General features: G+C 28.7%; 2 protein-coding genes across 8 annotated transcripts in view; one reads left to right on the plus strand and one right to left on the minus strand.

Moving 5' to 3' along the window:
• Positions 1-1200: 1200 nt before the first annotated feature.
• Positions 1201-19172, minus strand: LOC107440983 (methyl-CpG-binding protein 2). 7 transcript variants are annotated; one of them, XM_071186695.1, is made up of 6 exons: positions 19032-19125; positions 17030-17109; positions 13774-13943; positions 10199-10369; positions 7250-7683; positions 1385-2277 (listed from the first exon to the last, which is right to left on the minus strand). In XM_071186695.1, exons 3-6 carry the CDS (start codon positions 13939-13941, stop codon positions 1929-1931), a joined length of 1122 nt encoding a protein of 373 aa, XP_071042796.1. In that variant the 5' UTR covers positions 13942-13943; positions 17030-17109; positions 19032-19125; the 3' UTR covers positions 1385-1928. The 7 variants fall into 7 exon arrangements, with proteins under 7 accessions (XP_071042795.1, XP_042901977.1, XP_042901978.1 ...); XM_071186696.1 differs by having other exon boundaries at positions 18901-19101; XM_071186697.1 differs by lacking the exon at positions 19032-19125 and adding an exon at positions 18586-18868.
• A 333-nt stretch (positions 19173-19505) lies between these two features.
• LOC107440985 (regulatory particle non-ATPase 10) overlaps positions 19506-24903 on the plus strand; it is a 23783-nt gene continuing 18385 nt past the window's right edge. Inside the window, exons 1-2 of the mRNA XM_016054103.3 lie at positions 19506-19733; positions 23634-23774. Of these exons, the coding sequence (XP_015909589.1) occupies positions 19708-19733; positions 23634-23774 (167 nt within the window). The 5' untranslated portion in view covers positions 19506-19707. The remainder of the gene's footprint in view (positions 19734-23633; positions 23775-24903) is intronic.

Below are 24903 nucleotides of genomic sequence, written 5' to 3' on the forward strand. Positions count from 1 at the left end.
AGCTGTATTAATATCACTTAATAACAAAGTAATTTGGAATAAAATCTAATTTAGCAAAAAATGGCATTTATAAACTTTTAACTATTTGTGTAATAGTCCTGGCTTTTTTCCGAACTTTAAGCAGACTTTGTTTTCTCTACGTCATTTAATGGGGGAAATAGTGCCAAGCAAGGGAATTTTGGAACTATTTTTCTCACAGGATTAACGTTTAGTGGTTAAAGAAAATAAAAGTCAGCTAAAGTACTGATTCATAAATCAAAAAAAAGTCCAGGATGAACTTTTACAGTTAAAATAGAGTTTTCCCATTTTTCTCGCCCATATTTACATTCCTATAAGTCTTGTAATAATCCAAAGGACTTCACTGAAGGTATGTACATGGATATCGTTTCAAAATAGTCACTTTATACTTTTATGTCATAACTGCATTAAATCCATTGAAATACTACAATTTATATTCTATTGAGAAAATACAGACATTTCATTATTTGAAATAAGTATATAATGTGATAGAATAGAGGTACACAACTTTCTCTGGAGGGTCGCATGAAAAGGATATAAAAGGATAAATAACATAAAAAGTCAGCTAAAATACAAATTCATTAATTTCAACTATTTATCCTCAAAAATACAAACAAAAAAAAGTCCAGGATAAACTTTTACAGTTAAAATACAATTTTCTCACTTCCTCTCTCTATATATACTTATATTCCTATAAACCTTGCAATATTCCAAGGGATATAATTGAAGATATGTACATGGGTGTTATTTCAAAATTAATCACTTAATACTTTTATGTCATAACTGCATTAAATCAATTCAAGTACTACTATTAATATTTTAGTGAAAACATATTAAAAAACATTTCATCAATTCATTAAAGTATATGTGGTAGAGTATAGAGGTGCAAGACTTTCTTTGAAGGAGGATCACACAAAAAAAAAGAAAAAAAAATTAATTTTCCCTCCACTGAATTGCTGTTGTTCTTCATTTACGTCGCACTAGAGCTGCACAATGGGCTATTGGCGACGGTCCCACTGAATTCAGTTTTCTAACTATTCCTCAATTCAATATAAGAATATCAAGTAGTTATAAAAATTAAAGTAAGGCATTTATTATATATATATAACTTATTGTTTTTCTTAACTTTCTTAGTGTTTTCTTGTATTTATTTATATGTTANTAAAAAGCAGTACTGCTCAAGATTGTTGTGGGCCAAGAAGGTTCAACAATTTCATGACCAACAAAATGAGTAGAAAGAGTATACGTAATATATGTAGAATATTCTTAAAGCAAAATCAATTGCAGTTTTGCAAGCATAGCTTTTAGTCAAACTACAATTATTTATTTATAAAATTTTTTTAACCTTTCTTCTTAGGAAAAATAATTTTATCTTTTTGTTAAAATAAACTACCTATGATCAATTAAAAAAAATACTTGCAAATCAATACCTCTGCATTTTGGAATTCGAATACATTGTAATTAGTATGAAAAACAATTATGAATTTTTCTAACCTAGTTGTGCGGCATTTTTCATATTTTTTGGGGGATAAAAGATAAGGGTAACATATTGGCCACATGAGATCCATTTGTTGAGCACCCTATCCTAGAAGCTAAATTAACAATTGCAACGGGAAATATAATTAACATGTGAAATAATGCTTATTAAATACAAAGGTCATAACTTATAAAAGAAAATACACAAATTCACATTATGCTTATTTGTAACGGGAAACATAAACACAAAATTAAATTTTAAAACAAAGATTACACTTTCAATGCATTACAAAATTAGCATCATGGGTGAAGTTTAACTCCTGAAAAAGGACAATATTTAAAAGCCTAACTTAAGTGTAAGGGGCTAACTACAGTTTATTTTTTTAAAAAAATGAAAGTATGATGTACAACATTTCATATCTTGCACCAAATATTTATGCAGTTGTCTTTTTCTTGTTTCCTTTTGATTTCACATTTTTTGCCTTTTCAGCTTTTGCAGGAGCTTTGCTGGTTTTTACTGCTTTCTGAGGAGACTTCCCCTTCTTTTTTGCAACTATTGCAACGACTAACTTTGCACTTTTCTTTGGAGTTTGAGGCTTCTTTTTCACCACTTTCGTTTTTGCTGGTTTAGATTTTGTTTTGGGGGGAGATTTCGTAGAATTTGTTGTAAGAGCGCTAGACTTCCTTTTACCAAAGTCAAAATCATCAATTTTTAGTGAGGATTTGGTTCTTGCTAAATATGCAGCAACGTCAGGTTTCGAACGAAACTTCATACCTTCCGGGCTAAATCATGAAAAATAAATAAATAAGCATATAAAATAAACTAAATTCATGCATGGATACACAACATAGTAAAACAATGGTTAAATGTTTGGGACATATAAATATAACCTTGTTAATCTCATCCAAACACACGTTAGATGAATGAATTACAACACAATGCGAAAAAAGCTTTAACAAACATTAGAGTAAAATTAGCTGCAAGCACTGGAATTTCATAGCTCTTGATAGTTTGAGGAAGAGAAACATATTTTAAACAGATTATTTGGAGAATTCTTAAACAATAAAAAATAACCATGAAAGCATAAACCTGACCTGCCTGTCTACAGGTAAATACTGCCACTATCTGACTTTATATACAAGATTTGAAGTATCCCATTACTATTATCAAATTTTATGATATGGAATGAAATACTTAAGGTATTGAAGAAACTAAGAAAAAATATTTTTTCCAAATAAAAAACTCCTACATAACATGCTAAATGATTTGAATCTGCTTCAAAAACATCGAATGAGTCAAATCTATTTGGGACAATCTTTTATATTTCTTTTTATCAATGTAGAACATAGTATGTGGGACAACAAATAATTTAAAACAATAAAAAAAAAATTTGAGATCAGACAATTATAGGCAACCATTTTAGTTTTACTTAATCTGATATAATGCAAGTATCATACATGATTTAATATCTAATAAAATGACTCTTATGTCAAAAAAAAAGCAGCTTCCTACAGGTTTTAGACAGTTATTGACATGTTTCGTCAAATTTTTGACACCAAAAACCCAACCCTGATAAAATGTCAGTTAATTAGTAATTTATTTTTCATAAAATAACTCAAGGGTTATAAATCTTTGAAAATGATATGCAGTAACACTGATAAGAAGCCTTAAATACTTTGTGCAATTAGTAGACAGTTCTACAGTGCAAAATCTCGCACAATTAAAATTTTCATTGAACTTAATTTCCATTAATCAAAAAGGGAGAAGAAAATTACAAAATGATAAGGCCCCGTCATTGACTGCCCTAAACTCAACTAATAAACAAACCCCAAGATCAAGCACCGAGGAGCAGATTTATAAATAAAACAGTGAACTAACACCAACAGATTTACAGAGACATGACTGCACCAGAATAACATGTTCAACACAGAGAAACAGTGGAAATTGATTTAAAATATATATATATACATAATTCTTTTCAGGAAAAGATAGGTTTACAGATATTTTAAGTTTGTCCCTTTATTTTGCAAAAGTGAAACTATTTTTGACACGACTCAGCAAGGCGGGAATTAAACCAGAAATTTTGAGTTAGTCGTAAATGCTGAGTTGGTATGTCTGAAATTCCTCACGCTCCACCACTGTTTTCAAAAAATTGGTATTCAAATGTAAAGACAGAAGTTTTGAATTTTTTTTTAAATCATTCATATCCTATTACTATTTCTCATTACCAGAAATGCTGAAGAATAAAAAAGAATCTCAATAATGGACCATGTGATGGTCAACTCTGCCATGAACTTTATTACTTCTTAATATTACTGCTCTGGAGACAAAATATAAAATTAAACTGAGTTAAGGCGCATGTGGGCATCCAGGGTAACGAAGAAGCTGACGAAACAGCCAAGATGGCCATTGGGTTAGACACGGTGGAACTCCAAGGGCTGAGGACCCCAAAACAGGTTAAGAGTAAACTGAGGGATAGTATCCTTATTAAATGGGCAGAGGAGTGGAGGAACTGTCCAAAAGGGAGGCAAACCTATGATCTCATTAAAACACCATCAACTAAAAGGTTACTTACAAACTTTTACCTAAATCAATTCATTACTGGCCACGGAGTGTATCAAAAAAGGTTTTTCAACAAAAGTGGTATCTGTCAATATTGCACAGAAGAACAAACCATTCACCACCTACTTTTTGATTGTGCAGGCTTCCCGGCACTCCGAGGGGATATCTTTACTAATAAAACTGAGCATCAGATCTTCTCAAGTAATGACTACAAAAATATCGTCAAGGAAATCATTAGGGTCACACTAGAAGATCTACTAAAAATTAATCAGGTCTAGTCTCACCGGCCCGCCCTCCACTCCTGTTCTTCATTCGTTCCCCCAGTAGAGCCATTGGCCGGCATCCGGGCACGCTTGCTTTTACGTTGTGCGCCTCTTGTGTTTTAACTTCTTGCTAGTCTTAACTTGTATACCTCTCAGGCTTTGACTTGCTGCTGGTTTCAACTTTTAAATTTCTTTGTGCGCATGTAACTTTTTTGTATTACCACTGTTTGGTTTTATTTTCACGAGTCCCTATTGATTCAAGGTTTTAACTACCTTGATCACTTTGTACCCCTTTTGGCTTGTTATAACTCTTTTAACTTGCCATTGTTATGTATTTTTAATATATATATATATTATATTTTTAACTTTCCCTTTGTGGCTGTGTATTGCCAATGTTTTAAGGATCTTTCGATTTGGCTGTCTCTTGCTCAAAACACAACCAGGTTTTACTTACTTTATCGCTATGCATTGCTCTTTATCTTTCTTGTGTATTGTAAATTTTGTATCTGATGGCCTGTTGCCATCCATCCACTTGATGTAAATTTTTGTGTATTGTAAATTTTGTATCTGATGGCCTGTTGCCATCTATCCACTTGATGTAAATTTTGTGTTTTTAATGCCTCTCCCGTATGCCCATAGATGGGCGGGNGCACGCTTCCGGGCACTCCGAGGGGATATCTTTACTAATAAAACTGAGCATCAGATCTTCTCAAGTAATGACTGCAAAAATATCGTCAAGGAAATCATTAGGGTCACACTAGAAGATCTACTAAAAATTAATCAGGTCTAGTCTCACCGGCCCGTCCTTCACCCGTTCTCCCAGTAGAGCCATTGGCCGGCATCCGGGCACCCTTGCTTTTACTTTGTGCGCCTCTTGTGTTTTAACTTCTTGCTAGTCTTAACTTGTATACCTCTCAGGCTTTGACTTGTTGCTGGTTTCAACTTTTAAATTTTTTTGTGCGCATGTAACTTTTTTGTATTACCACTGTTTGGTTTTATTTTCACGAGTCCCTATTGATTCATGGTTTTAACTACCTTGATCACTTTGTACCCCTTTTGGCTTGTTATTGCGCTTTTAACCTGTCATTGTTATATGTTTTTAATATATATATATATTATATTTTTAACTTTCCCTTTGTGGCTGAGTATTGCCAATGTTTTAAGGATCTTTCGATTCGGCTGTCTCTTGCTCAGAACACAACCAGGTTTTACTTACTTTATCGCTATGCATTGCTCTTTATCTGTCTTGTGTATTGTAAATTTTGTATCTGATCTATCATCCATCCACTTGATGTTAATTTTTGTGTATTGTAAATTTTGTATCTGATGGCTTGTTGCCATCTATCCACTTGATGTAAATTTTGTGTTTTTAATGCCTCTCCCGTATGCTCATAGATAGGCGGGTCGGGGACATACAATAAATTACTTCTTAATATTTCTTTGTGTAACTGCAAACAAAAGCATGAAGCCCCACACTTTCAGCAAAACTTGAAAGGGTGAAGAATTTCTAGACAATTCCAGGTTATGAGATAAAATCAAGTTTCTCCCCTGACTTCTATTTTAATATCCAATCTCATATTTCCTGACTTTAACTGGTTCATAGGAATCATAAGTAAAATATAAATATTAAATAAGAGTCAAATTATTCAAAACTATATAGCAGCAATAAAAGTTAAGAAAAATCTTAACTTGTGCTTTTTTTTAATCATAAATAACAATACAATATTAAGAAGGAAAAAAAAAACATTGATAAATTTTTGTTTTTGATTTAATAGTAATTTTCTAGCACTTAAAATTTGGAATGATTGCCACAGCAATGAATTTTTTTTTGTTGATAAAACTGCATTGAATCAGTGTTTTCACTACAGCATGAGAATCTCGCATATTTTTTTCTTTTCTCACATTAAAAAATTATTAACGCGAGAAGTTCGGACACTGTATTAATCAATTTTAAAATGCATGAATCTCACGAATTTCGGAAAAAATTTAGTTTTCCGCCATATTGAAAAAGACATGAAAACAGTTACGACAAGTGTTGAGAAAAAAAAAGTGAGTTCTTCATAAGTTGTTTAAAGTTATCTATATTTTTCGCTGTTAATGAATTACCAAATTCCCTCATCGACAATTTAGAGCAATTTGTAAAATTAAGTCTGAAAACTAATCTGGAAGACCTAACAAAGAGTATGAAGAAGATGGAAATAACTTCAATGAACTTCACTATTCCATAACAGAAATAATTGAAGAGCATATGCTGGCAGATATAGAGGATAGGAAAGTGTGTGCACAATGCTATAAATTTAATTAGTGATTCCGAATAGTTCAGCATCTGTTGCAAGGACATTTAGTCCCAAAACTGAATTAAAACATCGTAACAGATCGATTGATAAGCATTTGAGCAAACCTAATGAGAATAGCTGATGAAAAAGTAGATACAGAACATTTCCCATATGATAATGCAGCAATTTAGAAATTAGAAGATGTTAAAAATTTATTATAATTAAAGAAATATTTTTTCCCAAGTCTATTCGTGTTTTTTTAATTTTCAGAAATATCACTTAACTTTTTGAAATCTCACCCTGTTTTTGAGAAAGGGTGAGAAATTCTCTCCCATTTTTTTTTTCTGTAATGAAAACACTGATTGAATATATGATTTATTGGCATAAGATCTAGAAATGAAATAGCAGCTATAATAATTATGAACTGTTAATCAGAATACTCTTATTGTTTGTTAAAGGGATGCCAGATAATTGAAAGTAAAAGTATAAGATAACAAGCAGTTTTGGTAAATTGGTATAAGAATCAGAAAAAATGATAACTCAAATTTGTAATACACCATAAAAAATTATGTTAGAATTTCGCTGATGAATAATAACAAAGGAATTAATTTAGAATTCAAAAAAAAATTTTTTTTTATTAAAATGAAACTTACTTGTAAATATACACATCAATCATACCCGCAGTTTTTCCAGATTTACGAGTTACAAACTTTCTAACCCAACCCTTTGGTAGATTAGTGGTATCTTCAATTCCATCATCTTTAGAAGGAGTTTTAGGTGTGCTTGCTTTTTTGGTTTTGGTAGGTTTTTCTTCACTTGTCACTTTTGCTTTTTTAGCTGGGCTCTCAACAGTTGATTCAGTCAGTGCTGGATCTTCAGTAATGTTTTGAACTTCTTCTATGATTGATTCGTCAATCACATTTTCCTTTTCCTCAACCTTTCTCTTCCTACCCCTCTTTGCAGCTTTAGACGTTTCCTTCTCTTCAACTACAGGTGGGTCCTCTTTAGTTTCAACCTCGTCATTATTCACAGGAGGAGTATCAACTTCTGGCTTCTCCTCAGTATTGACAACTTCTTTCTTCTTACCCTAAAGTAATGAACAAAAAGCTTACCTTAAAATAATTATAAACATTTTTATCAGTTTTCACTACAGCCTAACTATCACATCAGGAGAGTCATAAAGTTTCAGAAAAATATTTTTAACTGATTTCTATACCATTATTTCTTAATTTGTTTTTCATTAGACAAGTCAGTTTACAAATCACTGAAATTTTATAATTTTATGCAGTTGTATTATTTTAAAATTTAAAAAAGCTTCTATTTAAACGAAACATAATTTTGTTTCAACAATTATTAAAACTAAACTAATAGCAATTGCAAATTATCAATCTCATTAAGCCTTCTAAGAAATTCGCTGAGGTGAGTTCAAAAAATTAAATCGAAAGGAAAAAAGGACATAAAAATAAATTTTTTCTCCTTTGCTCTAAAACTACAATATCAACTATAATATAAAATGTTAATTACATAGTAATATTAATACTTTTTATATTATAAATTGTGTCCAACCAACATCAGGTCAATTTCGAAACTACCAAACTAAAAAGCTTATAAAATGGCCTTTAAAATTTGCAGCATGGTATCTATGTGCCATCATGCGGTCATATTGTCACAATGTTTGACACGGTATAAACAAGAAAATTAAAATCCCACTAAAATAAAAATAATAGAAAAATTAAATAAGTAACAAGTTAATTTATATTATTAACAAATTGTTCTCTCCTACAAGTAGTGAGCTCTTCAATGATGTGAACAATTAAGATTTTTAACGCTAAAAATTTCCATTCACACAAATGCCTAAGTGAGATTATAATGGACCCAAATTAATTTTATTAAGATGTTATAGGCTTTGATATTTTTTACTGTACAATAACAATATTGTAAGATGACATATCACAGGATAATAAAAAATATGGTTACTAATACATATTAAGGACAACTATTGGTATACTTTGTAGAAAATAGTGCCTTGCAAAGGTTATAAGAAGAATTTGTAAAGGACATAGCGGCCAACATGGAAAGAAAAACATCCAGTAAACTTACTGAAAAATACTATTGCATAATTTTGATATAGCATCACCAATATCTAGTTTTAGGTTTCATGTTTTAATTTGCACATTTACACTAAATATTCCAGGTGTAGGGAACTTTAAGTCAAAACCTGGAGTGCACAGCCTTTTTGAGTGATTTATCAAAAAAGTTCTTTTTGATTTTTAAGATTTTTTGTGAACCATGTAAATACGAATCACAATGTATAGTTTTTAAATCACGCATAAATAGGAAACTAGATTTTTAATATTACAACCTCGTGGATACATATCACAATACTGAATTTTAAAAATGTGTGAATACAAACCAAGATATTCGATTTTGAATTTGCATGAATAAAAACCGCAATGTACAATCTCAAAGTCATGTGAATAAGAATCACAATGTGTAACTATTACATAGAGTAAACAAGGAAAACAATGATGTTTGACAATGTATTAAAATCACATGGGTAAGAATCGGGATATCAGCCAACTACAGCACAGTTCCAAAATTTCAAAACGGGGAAAATCAGCAGAACCAAAATGGCGGAAGAACCAGGTGTTTGTAAACGTTTCGTTAACAGAATTTCACAAGTTCCAAATTTTCATCGGAGTATAAGTTCTTGATTCGCAGAAGTCTGTGATATTCGAGGGAAAATCCCATGCCTCACTTTCAGTTTTCAGACATGGAAAAATGATATGAAAAACCCGGAATTCTCGGCTACACCTGGAATACAATCATCTCTGATATATGATAAATTAATATTTGTATACAAATCAATTTTTGATAAAAATCGGAAAAACTTTCTTAANTTCAAAATTTTAAATTTATTTTTTCTAGAACATATTTAGAAACACTATCCTTTAAAAAATATATAAATTTTATGTATTAATTAAATTTCACATATGAATATAGGTTTTTGACATTTTCGACATTTTTGACGATGAGGTTTTTGACATGACGGTTTAAACCATGGTTTAAACTGTCAAAAACTGTCACATGTCAAAAACCTGCCAACCCTGATTTTACAAAATAATTAAGAGCTCTGAATACTAATGTTTTTAAGAAAAATTATTATATTTGCCATCAACATGTCTAAATATGCATGTCGCCCTTTGTTATTCAGCCTGATTTGTGAGAGGCCTCTCACTCAAAAGTTGTGCACCCTTATTTCATGGTAATACTTATTTAAATACTCAAACAATAAACTGTGTAAAAAAAAATTGCAATGGATTTTTTTTCTCGAAAAACTTTTTCATTTCCAGTTTTTTTTCTAAAGTATGCAAAAGTCAGGTGACTTTTTTAAACCCGTAGAGTAGAAGAAATTGGTAAAACCCAGTAGGGTGAAAGGAAAGCCGTAAAAGGAGTTGTAAAATGTCCATCATAGGACTCAAATTTTGCGAGCAATCAACAGATTTTTCTTTTTTGCCTTAAAGGAATTAAATTGCAACAAATTTTTATTTAGCTCTTAAGAGTTGGCAACAAAAATTAAAACTAATATATATATTTTTTACCTTTTTAGACACAGGTTCTTTCTTGACCACCTCTTTTTTCGGTCTTCCTCGACCAGCAGGTTTATCTGCTTTTTTTGCCTTCGAAAATTTACCACCTTTCTTTTTTGGAGATGAGGTACTTTCCATTTTATCAGTCTCTTCTTCACCTTCACTATTTTTTTCGTCTGCTTGCTGAAATTACAAAATAAACACATAATGACTGAGAAGATGTGAACACTGCTATAACAATTCTATAGAGACAGTATTTTTTTGATAATTAAACAAATTTATATTAAACACATTAAAAAAAAATTATTCCACTTTGCGTAGGACTACTACTCTAGATTTCAATAGCTAAATGACTTAAACCTTGATGAACAGTATGAAATTTTTTTTAATGGATTGATCGTTATTAATGCCATAACCAATTCATATTTATAATAAATAAGTTAAGGAACTGTTTTATTTTCCCTTGGGTGCTACTTTCGTTCGGGCAGATTAGGAATGAGTGGGAGAAGCAAAGGCTTTCATCTAATATCTTCATTTTTTTTTAAGCGTAAGAGTTATTTGCCTGGCATTAATTTACCATGAATTCAAATTCATTAATGTTTTCTTAAAAGTTAAGAAATTGCATAACTGTTTGCATAGCATATAAACTTTACTAATAAGCAAATAAACTGAGAGGCAATGCACGAAATCCTTATCCACGTTTAAGTATAAACAGGGATGAGATTGGCAAAAAAGCTGAATTTCCATGTGAGTAAATTTTACGTGTGAGCAATTGTTTAATAATAAATTCCTGACAATTTAAGATAACAACCAACAAAAATTGCTATTTTAGTTTGAAAAAATTACATGGTCAGCAACTGTTTAGATAATTATTTTTCATATGATAAGAATTTCGCATTTTATATCATAAATAACAGCAGCATTATTTCTTAAATTTCGGTGCTGAGTTAAAAAACTCATTTTCCACAAAAAATTGAATAATTTAAGTGATTGCTTTTGTTTGCTATATCTTTTTTTTTTTGCTTAACTTGCTGCAAACGCTTCACGTTTTACAAAACCAGCAAAAAATCTTTTAACAAGGTCAAATTTCTCATAATGCAGCTTGTGAATGAGGGGAAACAGAATGGTGATTAATTTAGTCGTTAGCCCATCTTCAAACATCTTTTCACAAATCCTATTTTTTCTTTCTTTAACTGCCTTCGTCACATTCTTCTTTGCAAGGACCAGGGTTGGCAGGTTTTTGACATGTGACAGTTTTTGACAGTTTAAACCATGGTTTAAACCGTCACGTCAAAAACCTCACTGTCAAAAATGTCGAAAATGTCAAAAACCTATATTCATATGTGAAATTTAATTAATACATAAAATTTATATATTTTTTATAAAGGATAGTGTTTCTAAATATGTTCTAGAAAAAATAAATTTAAAATTTTGAAGAAACACTTATATTTTGAATAGTAACCAAAATCTTGTACTTTTGAAAGCTCACATCTTTTGTAATATTATGTTTTCATTTTCACGTGTTATTGAAAATCTGCAGTGATATTATTAAGAAATTTATTTAAAACCAAATTAAGTGTATAATATAGATTATACTAAAAATTAGACATTTTTAAAGATAAACATTAGCAGTTTTGTACATTAGACATGTATTAAATTGAAATCTTTTTAATATTCTTTTAAATCTTCTTAATAATCTTTTTAACATAAGACAATACAAATTTAAGTGCTTTCTGTTAAATACACAGAGTAGTTAGTGTCGATTTACAGTATATTCAGCCTATTCATTTACTATGCTGAAAATTTAGTTTATCCAAATACTTGTGAATTTCATTTTGCTGAATACTATATAGTTTTGTTGAATATCTAAATATTCAGCTGTTGAATAATTACTTCTTGCTTTCAAGATATGCATTATTTGTATTCTTAATACAAGTGGAGAAAAAAAAATTAAGAGATAAAAATTGTTTTAAAATGATAAGTGTAATAATTATAAATAAATATAATAAACAATATGAATTATATTTATCATTATTCACAAATATAACTACTTTTAAATTCAAATTAACATACTGGATAATAAAGATATTCGGTATAACATTAAAAAAAATTTTTTATACACTTGTATCTTATATCAAGTTTGTATTTATACAACATAACTTGTAAGTTCCTTATAAATATTAGTTATATGTTCCTTATATGTCAAAAATGCATAGTAATAAACTTTTAATTTTCTTAAGTATCAAAAAAAAAATTTTTTTTTTCAAAATATAAATATTTAAACAATTTTTGTGCAAAATTTTTCTGCACATGCATTTGAATATAAATTTCTGAGATTTTAAATCTGTTATTTTACCTTAATTTTAATAAAAAAATATTTTAAAACCTGCTGATTACCTATAGTATAATTAAATTTCCATATAATGCATGGCAACTGTTGGTAGTTTGGAAGTTTATATATTTTCTTGGCAAACTTCAGTTTTTGACGGTTTAAACCAGTATTATACCCTTGTCATGTCAAAAACCCAACCCTGGCAAGGACAGAATGTAAGTTTTGAATATGCCTATATATGCTAATAATTGTTGATAGAAAAACAGTCACATTTATAGTAACTAATTTCAAAGAAACGTACTTCTTACAAGAATCGCGATAATTGATTTTAAACTCGTGTGAATACGAATCGTCACATAGGTTTTTAAAAACGCGTAAATACAAATAGTGATATTGGATTTTTAAATCTCGTAAATAAGAATCATATTGTAGTATATTCAAATCGCGTGAATAAGAATCAAAATGTTATAGAAAATTCCGGGCTTGAGACTTTTAAAAAGCTTGAAGTACGAAAATACGAACTATCTGGCGGACGGGTAAAAATGAGGAAAATCGTATCTTCTGTGCATAAAAGCGGCGAAAATAGCTAAAATATAAAAATGTGGAAGAATTGACAGATATGTAGGTTGAATTTTCTGTTTATCTTTGCAAATCGGAAATAAATATAATTCTTTTATTTCAATGGCTAAATTTTTCGAAAAAGCAAAATCTTTATTTAAAAATTTTTTTTTAAAAAAAAGAGAAACTTTTTGATAATCGGAGTTTTTGATAAAAAGGCGGATATTCGAGACACAAAAGTAAAAAAAGCGGAAATCCGATAAAAAATCTCATCCCTGTATAAATGAAATTGTCTGACATAAATTTGCCCAGAAATCATCACACATACTTCAAGTTTTTTTTCTTCCCCAAACTACTTACACTGCCTTGATAAGTAAGGAACTTTAAAATTAATTTTGAAGGGATTCATAAAATTTTCGTGCAATTCACTAGAACCTTTATTATGGCCTGAAATGCCAAACTTACAGCAAATAAAATTATATTGAAACATTTAGTATTGCAAAGGGTTTTCTTAAATTTGGTATTTTAAAAATTCAGCCTACGTGGTTAATACTTCACTCATTAGCATAGTGCTTGTGAAGTAATCACATAGTACTTATGAAGTTACGATTTCACTCATTCATCTTGTTTAATGTTCACTATAAATATGAAACTTGGCATACACTTCTGTTCAAGCAAATTCATTTTAAAACCCTACCTCTTCAATATCAGGCTCTTTGTTGTAAGTATGATCTCTTGGAACTTCTCCGTCTACATGAGTTGATACTTCAAGACCATTTTCTTCACAAGTAGTATCGATTCCAAGATCAAGCAATTTATCACTTCCGTTTTCTGGCTCCTTTACTTCAAAAGTGCTACTAGACATGTCTAAAAAATTGAATTATTTTTTATAACATTTGTATATAATGAATGATCAAGATCAAGTAAAAACAATAATAAAAAGCAAACAATTATTAAGGAGTGAATAATGTGTTTGACGATTACAGATGACATAATTTAAGTTTAACAGTTTTATTGGTTAGTACACTAAGTGAAATGTCAGTTATCTTCTGATTTTCTGCTTAACTTATCAGCTGTTTTCGATTGATAATTTTATAAAATAACACCCCAAAAAAAAACCCATCCTAAATTAGCTTAAAAAAATTCAGCATTATTTATATATTGTTAGTAAACCAATCTTAATAATAAAAAAAAGGCATTTCATTTCTTTACTACATTTCTCATTAGCAATCAACAGCAATCTTTAACACTTAAAACCAAAGAACTTCATTTCACAAATTGCGTATCAATTGCAAATATCATTGATAGCTTACACTTATATCATATCCAAAGCTTACACTTATAAAAAGCTAGCTTTAAAAAAAGCTAGCTAGACAGGAAGTATCAAACGAGTTCAATGCAGCATACTTCCTGTCGAGTTCAATGCAGCATAATATTTTTGATATTTGACTAAGCTCCAATTTTCGTTTTGAACATGACATGTAGAACATCTGAAGAAATTTGGATGGTTTAACTATGTTCAAATATTCAAGGATAGTAATTATCAACATTAAAGAATATTTTTGATTATTTAAGGAAGCTATATTTTTGGATAGAGATAGTCCTTAAAATCTTTTTTGGAGAGAAACATTTTAATTTTACTGTATAATTAAAAAATTTAATTTATACTGATCAATGTTAAAATTTACAATGAGATAAAATAACAAATAAGAGAAGCACATTTAAAACTAGTGGTTTAGTTCTAGAAGAATGAAAACTTTTTGGTTGGGGATACTTTTTGTATTTTTTTTTAATGTGAAATATTCTTTTCAGCCAATTTCATTTTATCTCAAACATTAAATAATAAGAGATGCAGATTTATAGCCAGTGGATCAGTTGAACTAAAATATTAATTTTAAGAGGAAGATTTAATAACTTTTCTAAAAAGATGTTGGTGATCTCTAAGAAATCTAAGTTATTATGCAACAAATCCTTATTTCTTGTAACAACTGCAGTGTTAACAAGTCTTACAAAAATAAAAGTTATGCATTTTGCTGCTGGTTAAACTCCTTAGTTTTTGAATAAGTTTACAAAGAATTGAAAACTAATGCTAACATTGATGACATAAACGTTTTCGAAACTGCAGAAGAAAAAGATTTCTCCGAACATAAAGGAAAGTTAGTAGCAAACCTGTGATGAACCTGTGGATTTTGTTAAGTTTTATATTTATATCCACTTTATTTATACAAGGGTGATTGTGAGTCCAATTCAAAATTCCGGAAAATTTCTTGAGTAAAAAAAAAAAATTATTAAAGACGCATAATGTCTTTATAAATTCAAATCATTGATATTTTTAAAACATTGAATTCTGAATAAATTATATACAGCATAATTTAAATGAATAAATATGTATAAGTTTATTTTTATCTCTAATCACATTTATTATTCTACCAGAAAAAATATTTACAAATGAAAGATGCCAAGTATAAATTTTAGATCTAATATTTTTAAATAAAATATACAAGAATTTTTATACACAAATGTGATCAATGATTTCTTGAAACTTTAAGACTTAGGATTTGTGAAAACTTCAGGAGCACAATCACCTCTGCTTACATATAACTAATCATCATGTTTCCCAATTACATTTGGATTTTATTAACTGTGAACACAACCCCAATAGTTAAATTATTCGGCAGTAAAGACACTTAGCAAAGTTAAACTTGTAAAAAAAAAAAAAAATTTCCACCCTGCTTATGAATTAATATTCTCACAGGTAAGAAAAAATAAACACCAGAAAAGTATATCACCATGTAAAATTAAACCACGTAAATTAAATACTCTTAACTAAATGTATTTTCAAAAAATTACATTTTTTTAAAAAAAAACGTAAGTATATTCTAAAATTAAATAATATAAAAGAATTAGTCTGAAGTCAAAACGGAAAGGAACTTTTCATGCTTCATACTTAAACGAACTTCATAATGATGAAAGATTTCATCATTATCATAAAGATTTTTAACTCACAATAAAATTAACACCCTTAAATAGTATGTTTAATTCATACACAATGTGATAAAATACAATCCCCAGAAGATATAATTAAAAACTATTAAATTTTAAAAATTCCTTTCCACACACTTCAAATTAATTTTTGTATATTAAATGTATTATTTATATGTACAATATCTAGTTACAATGACGTTAAATTTAGGCGTTGCAATCTGAATCATAAGGTTAAATTGAAACATTTTGAAACCAGAATATTTTACCCTCTTGTGTGTTAGCTTTGCATTAAGATCTAAAAGAATTTTTTTTTTCTTGTTAAGTGTTTTTTTCCTTCTCTTTTCAAAATGTTAATTGTCACCAAAAATGTATGCTTTACAAAATTTTTCTAAGTATGACATAAATAGAAATCAGAATTTTGCTGTTTAAATCTAAAATTTTCACACGCATCTTTATTGTTTGCGTAATTGGGGGAGAATTTTTTTTTAATTTGAGGAGATGGGCACAAGAGATGAATTTGGAGTAGCTTTTGTAAGTCCGAGCCCACCAGGGATTGAAGTATTTTTATCCGAGCCAGACCAAGATGCACAAGGTTACTTATAGCTTGAGTCGAAGATATACATCAGTAAAATGCCAAACTTCGAGGTCAAAATTTGATGTTGAAACAAGGAAATCAGTTATTATGATTTTTTAATCAATAACCTGTAAAAAAAAAGTCACGCTAAAAAAGTCAATAATTCAATATGAAAAAAAAAAATTTCAAAGAGGACAGCAAGCAAGTTTTTTTATCGTCTGTACAATTCCCAAACATAAACTCTCTTTGTAAGCCTCTAAGATGAAAAATTTATCTTTATACTCTGCTTTCTATATTACATTACGTAAAAATGTCTTGTTAAGCATTAAAAAAGCTTATTGGTAAGTAATAAAAAAGTTTATTAAAATTTCACAATGAGTCTGAGCCCAAAAACCTCATTTCAGTAAACGTAGGAGAACTCGGTATATAGTTCTCTGGCGATTGCAGTAGATGCAAACAAATACTGGCACATTCCTAAAAACGGAAATATCCCTGATTACTCAAAATCCACAACCCTTAATATCATATTAAAAATATCAATGTATGAAAATCTATGCAAAAATGGGTTCAATACTAGTATACTTGGTTTTGGCAAAATTGGCAATGTTTGAGAAAGCAATAAAGTTTACAATCTGAAATAGATTTGGCTAGACATCTACTTATTAAATGATTTAGACTTGCTCTTTTGGCGCCACTGCCTGATATACCAACAGTTTGTGACAAGTTAACAGTTTTCAACACAATGCAACATATGCTAGGATTTTACCAAAAAAGTTTGGAAACTATTTAAATCATACTGGAGGACATTTCTGCATCGTGATCTGCCCTGCCAACTACAATCGCCAAGGTGAAAAATTGATTTTAACGGGAAAATTTTAAAAAAAAAAACATTTAGAGGTTACAATTTAAACCTTCCGAGATGGCCCCTTTCGTGATGTTTTTTTCTGTTTCGCGCAGGCAACTGCCAGGAAGTTGTTAAGACTTTCAGGTCATTCAACCACAGATCACAATATGGAAACCTCCCCTATGACTGGAATTGAACATACACACACCAAATGTGAAATTCAAAATTATTGAATAAACCACAAACCCGTTTAAAATAAAACTGTGCATTTTGGATTTATTAAATTAACTTACGTCGGGAGAGATTTCCGTATCGTGATCTGTGGCAAAATAATCGCCAAGTCTTGGAAACTTCTGGGCAGTGGCCTGCAAGAAACTAAAAAAAAAAACATCACAGAAAGAGACCAACTCGAAAGGAATAACTTGTAGCCAACCCCGGACAAACATCTACATATTCTCTTTACAAAAATGCGCAAATTTTAAATTTACTTGGCACCTTAGCGATTGCGGTTGACGCGACCTCAGATCATGATACAGAAATATCTCCTTTTGTCTTGTCGCTTGCTTTTTTTAAGCTATGAACCGCAAAATTAAGTAGTGGCTAACGGACATGTTTACTTACAAAACATTTTGCCCAGATGCTAGATTGCTTGTTTTTAGTATTAGTCTATACTTTACATCCACCTACCTTTAGTTGGTTACTATAGCATTATGCGGTTTAAATAAGATATATTAACTAAGGTTGTGTAATTATTATATTATGAATAGTTACAATATATATACAATAATTTTCACTCAAACCACTTCTAACTAAATTTCAGTATTAGATATCAGACATTTTGAAATTTTTAACAGATAGTAATGACATACTAATTTTAACACAAGTGTATTTAGGAAACAATACACTGCATAAATTTTAGGAGAATGCACAGTGGTAATAAACTCAACATTTAAACAAATCCCATAAAGCAATAAAAGTTAAATAAATCTAAACTGAACCGTAAATTTTCCAATGCTACTTAATCCATTTATCATATTGAAATAAAAATTTAAAAGATGATCTAACACTAAATATTTTGCACTAATAACAAAAGATATAGCATTTACCATTTCCTCGTCATATAATACACTTTGAAAAGCCTATAAGTTCTTAAGCGTGTGAATTTGTACTTGCCAGTTTTATTTTATAAAAAAAGCATCTACATCACTAAAAACGGTAAGGTACACTTCATCAATGAAATTTCTAAATACCTAAGATAAAATAGTTGTTTAAACTACGCTTTTTGCAACAGCCTAATAGAACTGACAAAATACGACAAGAAATTTAAATATATAATATTTTATACGAAATACAACGTTGTTAGCATTTTAACGGCAACTGCTAACGTCTGATGGGCGATGAGGATATAAATCGGTACTTACCAATTAAACAAAAAAAAATTCTTTATTAACTTCAAAAAGTAACAGAAATCATAAAAAAAATCCACAACTTTCTGTCAAAATAGTATAAGGAATTTTACTTGGTTAACATAACTTCTACAAATATAATTTACCTTTTTTTTTTTAGAAAATATCACGTCAACAAACGGCGCGAATTCAAATTCAGTTCAGTACCAGCAACCAGCGACAAAAAGCTTGAAAAATTATTTTTTGCTGATTTTTTTTCCTCATCCGCGCAGGAGTTATAACACATTGTGAAAGTGACCAATAGGGAGAGGTAAATAATTTAATTCGAAGATTTGATTGGCGTATGTACTGGCAATGATTATTTATTTGTGTGAACAAGAATGTCTCAAAAATAAATTTAAAAATAAAAACGTCTTTAACTGTTTAATGCCAAACAATTAAAAGAAAAAAAGGACAAAAAATGTAAATATAATTTATTTTCACATGAATATTTCTTGTTTGAACAAATTCTGGTTTTTTGACTTGAACGAAATGATTCAAATAATATACACATATTTTTACTTTTTGATTATTAAAATTTTTTTATTGATTATTAACATTCTTTATTGAATTCTTTAAGCATAATAAAATTCTGTTTTGAAAAATAATTTTGAAAATAATTTCTGTCAATTACAATTTAAAATTTTGGCAATGGCTTTATTAACCGTGAAACCGTAAAGTTGACAGAAAAGTTTATTGTTGATTGTGTGGAAAAAAGAATTAACTATTAATAAAACAGAAACTCTTAAACATTGAAATTCTGTTTCATAAATTTTTGGAAATATGGTATTGGAAAGTACAATTATATGGTAAAAGCTATATTTTTAAGTCATGAACTAATAAAATATTTTAGTTCGAAATGTGTCTCGATCGGGAATGACTTGCTATTTTAAATTAGGGATCTTTGTTTATCATTATCTTTCCTATATAAATGAATTACTTAAAAATGACTTTTGATTATATTTTACTTATGTAATAGTGTGTGCCGTTTGTGTTTTATTAATTGCATAATGATAATTTCCTTTTTTTAATAATTATTTATATCTATACGTCGGCGTAGCACTTTTGCAAGAGCTAGTATCCTAGTCTTTAAAAAATTTAATGATTTTATGTATCTTATGAAAATATGTTTTTTTTTTCTTCAAAATGTGTGCGTCATTTTAATAATGGATGTTGTTAAAGGTACATCATTGCTGTAAAAAACTTACTGAAATTTATATATTAAAACCTTTGTTATGACATTTGTGTGTGTTGAGATTCTAGTTTTGGAAGGATTTAAAGGGTTTTAATAACAAAAAATTATGACACTGTCCAGATTGAATAAAAACCCATAATTCGCGAACACTTAAAATTTTAAATATGCTATTCACTTATTGAATATAAAAAAATTATATCTATTATCTGCTTTTACAAAGCAATAAGTTGAACTTGAATTAACGAATTGAATATGTAAAATTAACATTTTACAAAAAAATTGATTTGAATTGCTTATTGAATGAAACAAAACTATTAAGCAAACCCTGTGACAGAATTTTTTCTGGCTTTCTTCAACATACCTCTTTAATATTACTATCTTTCTGCAAGATATTTATAAAACTATCAAATATACTTGTTACTAATTTAAAGCAGGGTTTGTTGATTTAAGGCACTTTTTAAAAGTTAAAAAACAGTGTTTTAAATAATTGATACTTTAATTATTTTCTTTTCTTTGTTTTAAAATTTATTTTAGATAAATTGTTGCATTAATTAATTTTATTTAACGAAATTACTTTCTTTCTTGATGTGTGTTAAATTCCAACACATTTGAAATTACACTTTTGAAAATCTTTTGATTCTTGAGATTGAAAGTACAGATTGAAGTAAACATTTAATGCAGTCTTAGTATAGACTTGCATAGCTGTTGAAAGTAAGTAATGAACATGAAATTTTTTCCAAAAAAAAAAAAATGCAAATAATATTAATTAAAACTCTATGTTTTAATTGAAAAAGCATGGAATTAAAATCTACATTATATTTTATTGGTAGAAAGGGTATATTTCCAAAACTTGAGGTTATTATAAAAAGAAATTACTCTAATATGCCAAAAATATACTCTTTTTGCCTTTCAAAGTCTATTTGAAGCAGTGCTATTATTAACTGATATTTCTTTTTCTCATAATATGTTTACAGTATCTTTGACATTATCAGATTTTCTATAAAGAAATTTTGTGAGAAAAAATTTGAGTACATAGATTTTTTTTAGCTGAACTTATCTATTTTGATATAGGATTAAAAATGAATATTTTAATATAAAAATATATAGATTAAATATTTATTTAATTTTTGATGAATGAATACATTTAAAACCCAATCTGTTACATAATTTTTGTCATTTTATAAATCAAGAGAGAAGAATTAAAGAAATCACAGTTTTAAATTAAAATTATGGTTTGCTAATTGAAACTTTGTTAAAGAACAGAGAAAAGAAAATAGTTAAGGAACACAGGTCTGTCCAAGCCAAATTTACTACCATTTAGCGGTACCTTCACAAATTCAACTTTAGAAAAAAAGGTAGTTTCACAAAAGACTTTTTCTTAAAATTTTATTTTTGAGTCTCGTAAGAAATGATACATTTATATTTTTACCATATTTTTGTGCTCATTTTTAAATTTAATTCTCTTTAATTTAATTCTCTTTCACAAATTATGTCTAAATTTTCACAATATATGTACCTCTCAGAAAAACCTAGACAGACCCCTGAAGTATTCTTTAAATTCTCTATTTCATCGAGTCTTTAAGTTTCGTTCATGCATTTGTTTCAAAATGGTTGCTATGCATTCAAAGCTATATACTTATAATGAAAAATTATTTTAGTAAGTTAGAGCTTCTAAAATATTGTTATAATATAGATTTAATATTAATTTAATTTCGATAAAACATTTATAATGTTTTTTAATCAGAAAATAAAGTTCTTCCAATGTATTTGAATAAAAATCAAAAAAATCAGATTTAAGTAAGAAAAAATGTGATTTATTTTTTTTTTTTTTAAAAAATCACAGGCCCTGATTTAAAGTAACAGAAGCATCAACTTAGTGGGGAAAAAATTCTGATCAAGTAAAAAAAATTTTTTATTCTAAAATTTTAAGCGATATTCTCACATTTTGTAGGGGAATATCACACTATTTCCTTTTTGAATTGTGTAATTCATCATCACATTAAAATAATAATAAAAAATCTTGAAATTCCCAGCAGTTACTGAAAATAAAGATCGACGACAAAATCACGTGAATCAGGTTCTTCAAAAAGTAGTTACTGAATGCGTGTTTTCATTTCGAGTTGTAATAAATAATATCCTATTAGAAGAAATATTGGATTTAAAAGCTATGTGGAAATCAATAATAACTACATAAAAAAATAGAATAAAAATGTCTGCAGAAAGAAAACCATTTTTTTTTTAATTTGATTACTCTTCATTTTTTATTATTCTGAAATAAAAGTAGAAAAATCACAAGCATTTTTTTCCACTCCTTTGATGCACGAGAAAGGCATCTTTTGAATATAATTCCGAAGAAGAAAAAAAATCTTTCGAATATTTCAGCAGAAAAGAAAACCAAAATTTTTTACTCCCCAAAGGAAAATTCTTTCTGCTAGAACTCGGTGACGTTCTGCGACAATGTTGCCGTTTCGTCACGATTCTACCTTCGAGCAAACTAATGACTCAACTCTTAATAGAAATGTCATAATTATTTTTAATTAACATAGTATTATAATAAACTATAGATTTTATTGAACTGGGATAATATCTATAAATATTAGCATTTAATATTCATAAAGTTTTATTTAACTACCTTGTTCATGTTTGTTTGATGTCTGAGGGATACTAGCATGTCATGCTATTCGTCAAACTAGTGATTTTTAGAGTGTGTGAGCTGTTGCCAGCTTATTGATATTTGAAATGTTGTAAAGATTTCTATAGTAGTATCGGTTTTCTACAATAGTAAAAGCTTCTATTAGTTTAAAAACTCTGGCAATTGTAGCATATTTTATACAAAAATATTCTCAAAATATTTATGTCGTTGCAAAATTACATAAAAAAATCTTGTTTTATCCAGGTTAATAAAAAAAGTGATGTTATCAGGAGAATTAATGTATAACAAGTATACCCATTAGGCAACCCCCCCCCCCCCAANCCCCCCCCAAAAAAAAAATAACATTTTAAATTTCATGATGCAAAATATAATTAAATACTGTATTGAATATGATCAAAGTTTTTCTTCTTATACCTTCTATTTAAAAGCTTTCAAACTTTGATTTTATATATGTTTTATGTGTAAAAAAACTCTTAAGTATTAAGTTAAAGATTTTTTTTTCACTTTGAATTAAGATTTTAATTCAATATCTGTTTATTTTCAGTTGGTGCTTTACGAAGCTAACCCAAAAAAGAGAGTACAAATTTTTCAAAATTTACGTGAAATCCAAAATTATAAATCTTTTACTATAATTGATTATAAACTGCCTAACATTTTTTGGTTAACAAACGGTCTGGTATGTTTTAGTAACAGACATTTTATTTCTTCAGAAAATTCTAAAACTGAGATTTTTTTTTATTATAAATTTCTTCTAACAAATTGATAAATCTATGGTTAATATTATGTATATATATTACGTTCTTTTTATAATTGTAAAGATATATCCTTCCAATTTTAAAGTTTATTATAATTTTTTAATAGTGTGGATAACAGTGATTTTATGCGCAATGGAGACTTTCTTCCCACTCGTTTACAAGCACAACAAGATGCCGTAAGCTTGATTTGCCATTCAAAGATTAGATCAAATCCAGAAAATAATGTTGGTTTGCTTACGTTAGCCAAGTAAGTTGTAGATTGCATATATAGTTTATTTTACTACCTAAATACCTATTATAGCTGTCATGGAGGAAAATGTTTTATTTTAACTTGATTTAGTTCCTTTTATTTGATCTGTGGTATTACCAGTTTTTTCCAGCAAGTTTAAATTATACAAATGCACCTGCTAGACTATAATTTTTTTACTGTGTGATGCTATTTACGTCTTGATTATGCACAATATTTAGATTATATATATCTTATTTATTTACCTTCATATTAATTGTGCTGAATTATATTTAAATTTGCAAGTGGTTTTTCTGAAATTTTAATGCTTAATCGATAGAGAATCGTATTAAACTGAGCACAGGATGCACGATTGATTAAGACTGGTAAATAGATTTCCGAGTAACTACTTAAAAAATCTTCTATTGTTATTGCATTTATACAGTTTACAATATGACTTTAGCTATTTATCTTTCTACCATATATCCTTACCATGTATCCTATATACGTTTTAAATCTCAAAATTTTAAGAAAAATCTGGGGGTCAACCTCTCTGCCAGAATAAAAGCCAGACATGAATTATAGGCTGAGATTAATATGAATATCTCTATTGATATATCCTTTGCAAAAGTTTTTTAATATGTTATATAAAATTGATTTTTTATTTTCTCTCCTATTTTACTTTCCATATGAATGTTTTTTTTTTTCTTAAAGTAACTATACTTTAAATTAATCCATAGTAAAAAATTATGGATGAGAAAGGTTTAGATAATTTATCCCCGATTATTTTTAAAAAAATGTAACACTTTAAAAATACTCTAAAGAATTAAAATATTTCAGAATATCTGTATTAGATTCAATAAGGTTAGCAATGTCATCACACAGATCTCAATTTGCAATGGCGTCTATTTCGAACCTGATCCTGCTGAGTTCCACCAAAAATTGCCGTTACCCCTATTCAAAGAATTCAAAATTTTTATACCTCACTGCATTTGTTGATGCATCTTCTTTTGAAACGTCGCCTCATAGCATCTTTTTTAGTGCATGTGTATTATATCCATTGACAACAACGTGAAGGTTAATAAAAAAAGTGATGTTATCAGGAGAATTAATGTATAACAAGTATACCCATTAGGCAACCCCCCCCCCC

This window comes from Parasteatoda tepidariorum, chromosome 10 (genome assembly GCF_043381705.1).
Source record: "Parasteatoda tepidariorum isolate YZ-2023 chromosome 10, CAS_Ptep_4.0, whole genome shotgun sequence".
NCBI classification, from domain to species: Eukaryota; Metazoa; Arthropoda; class Arachnida; order Araneae; family Theridiidae; genus Parasteatoda; species Parasteatoda tepidariorum.

Coding starts and splice junctions, on each gene's coding strand:
- LOC107440983 (XM_071186694.1), bottom strand. CDS start 13,941: ATGTCTAGTAGCACTTTTGAAGTAAAGGAGCCAGAAAACGGAAGTGAT. Junction 7,684..10,198: donor AAGAACCTGTGTCTAAAAAG/GTAAAAAATATA, acceptor TCATTACTTTAG/GGTAAGAAGAAAGAAGTTGT. Junction 2,278..7,249: donor ATTGATGTGTATATTTACAA/GTAAGTTTCATT, acceptor TTCATGATTTAG/CCCGGAAGGTATGAAGTTTC.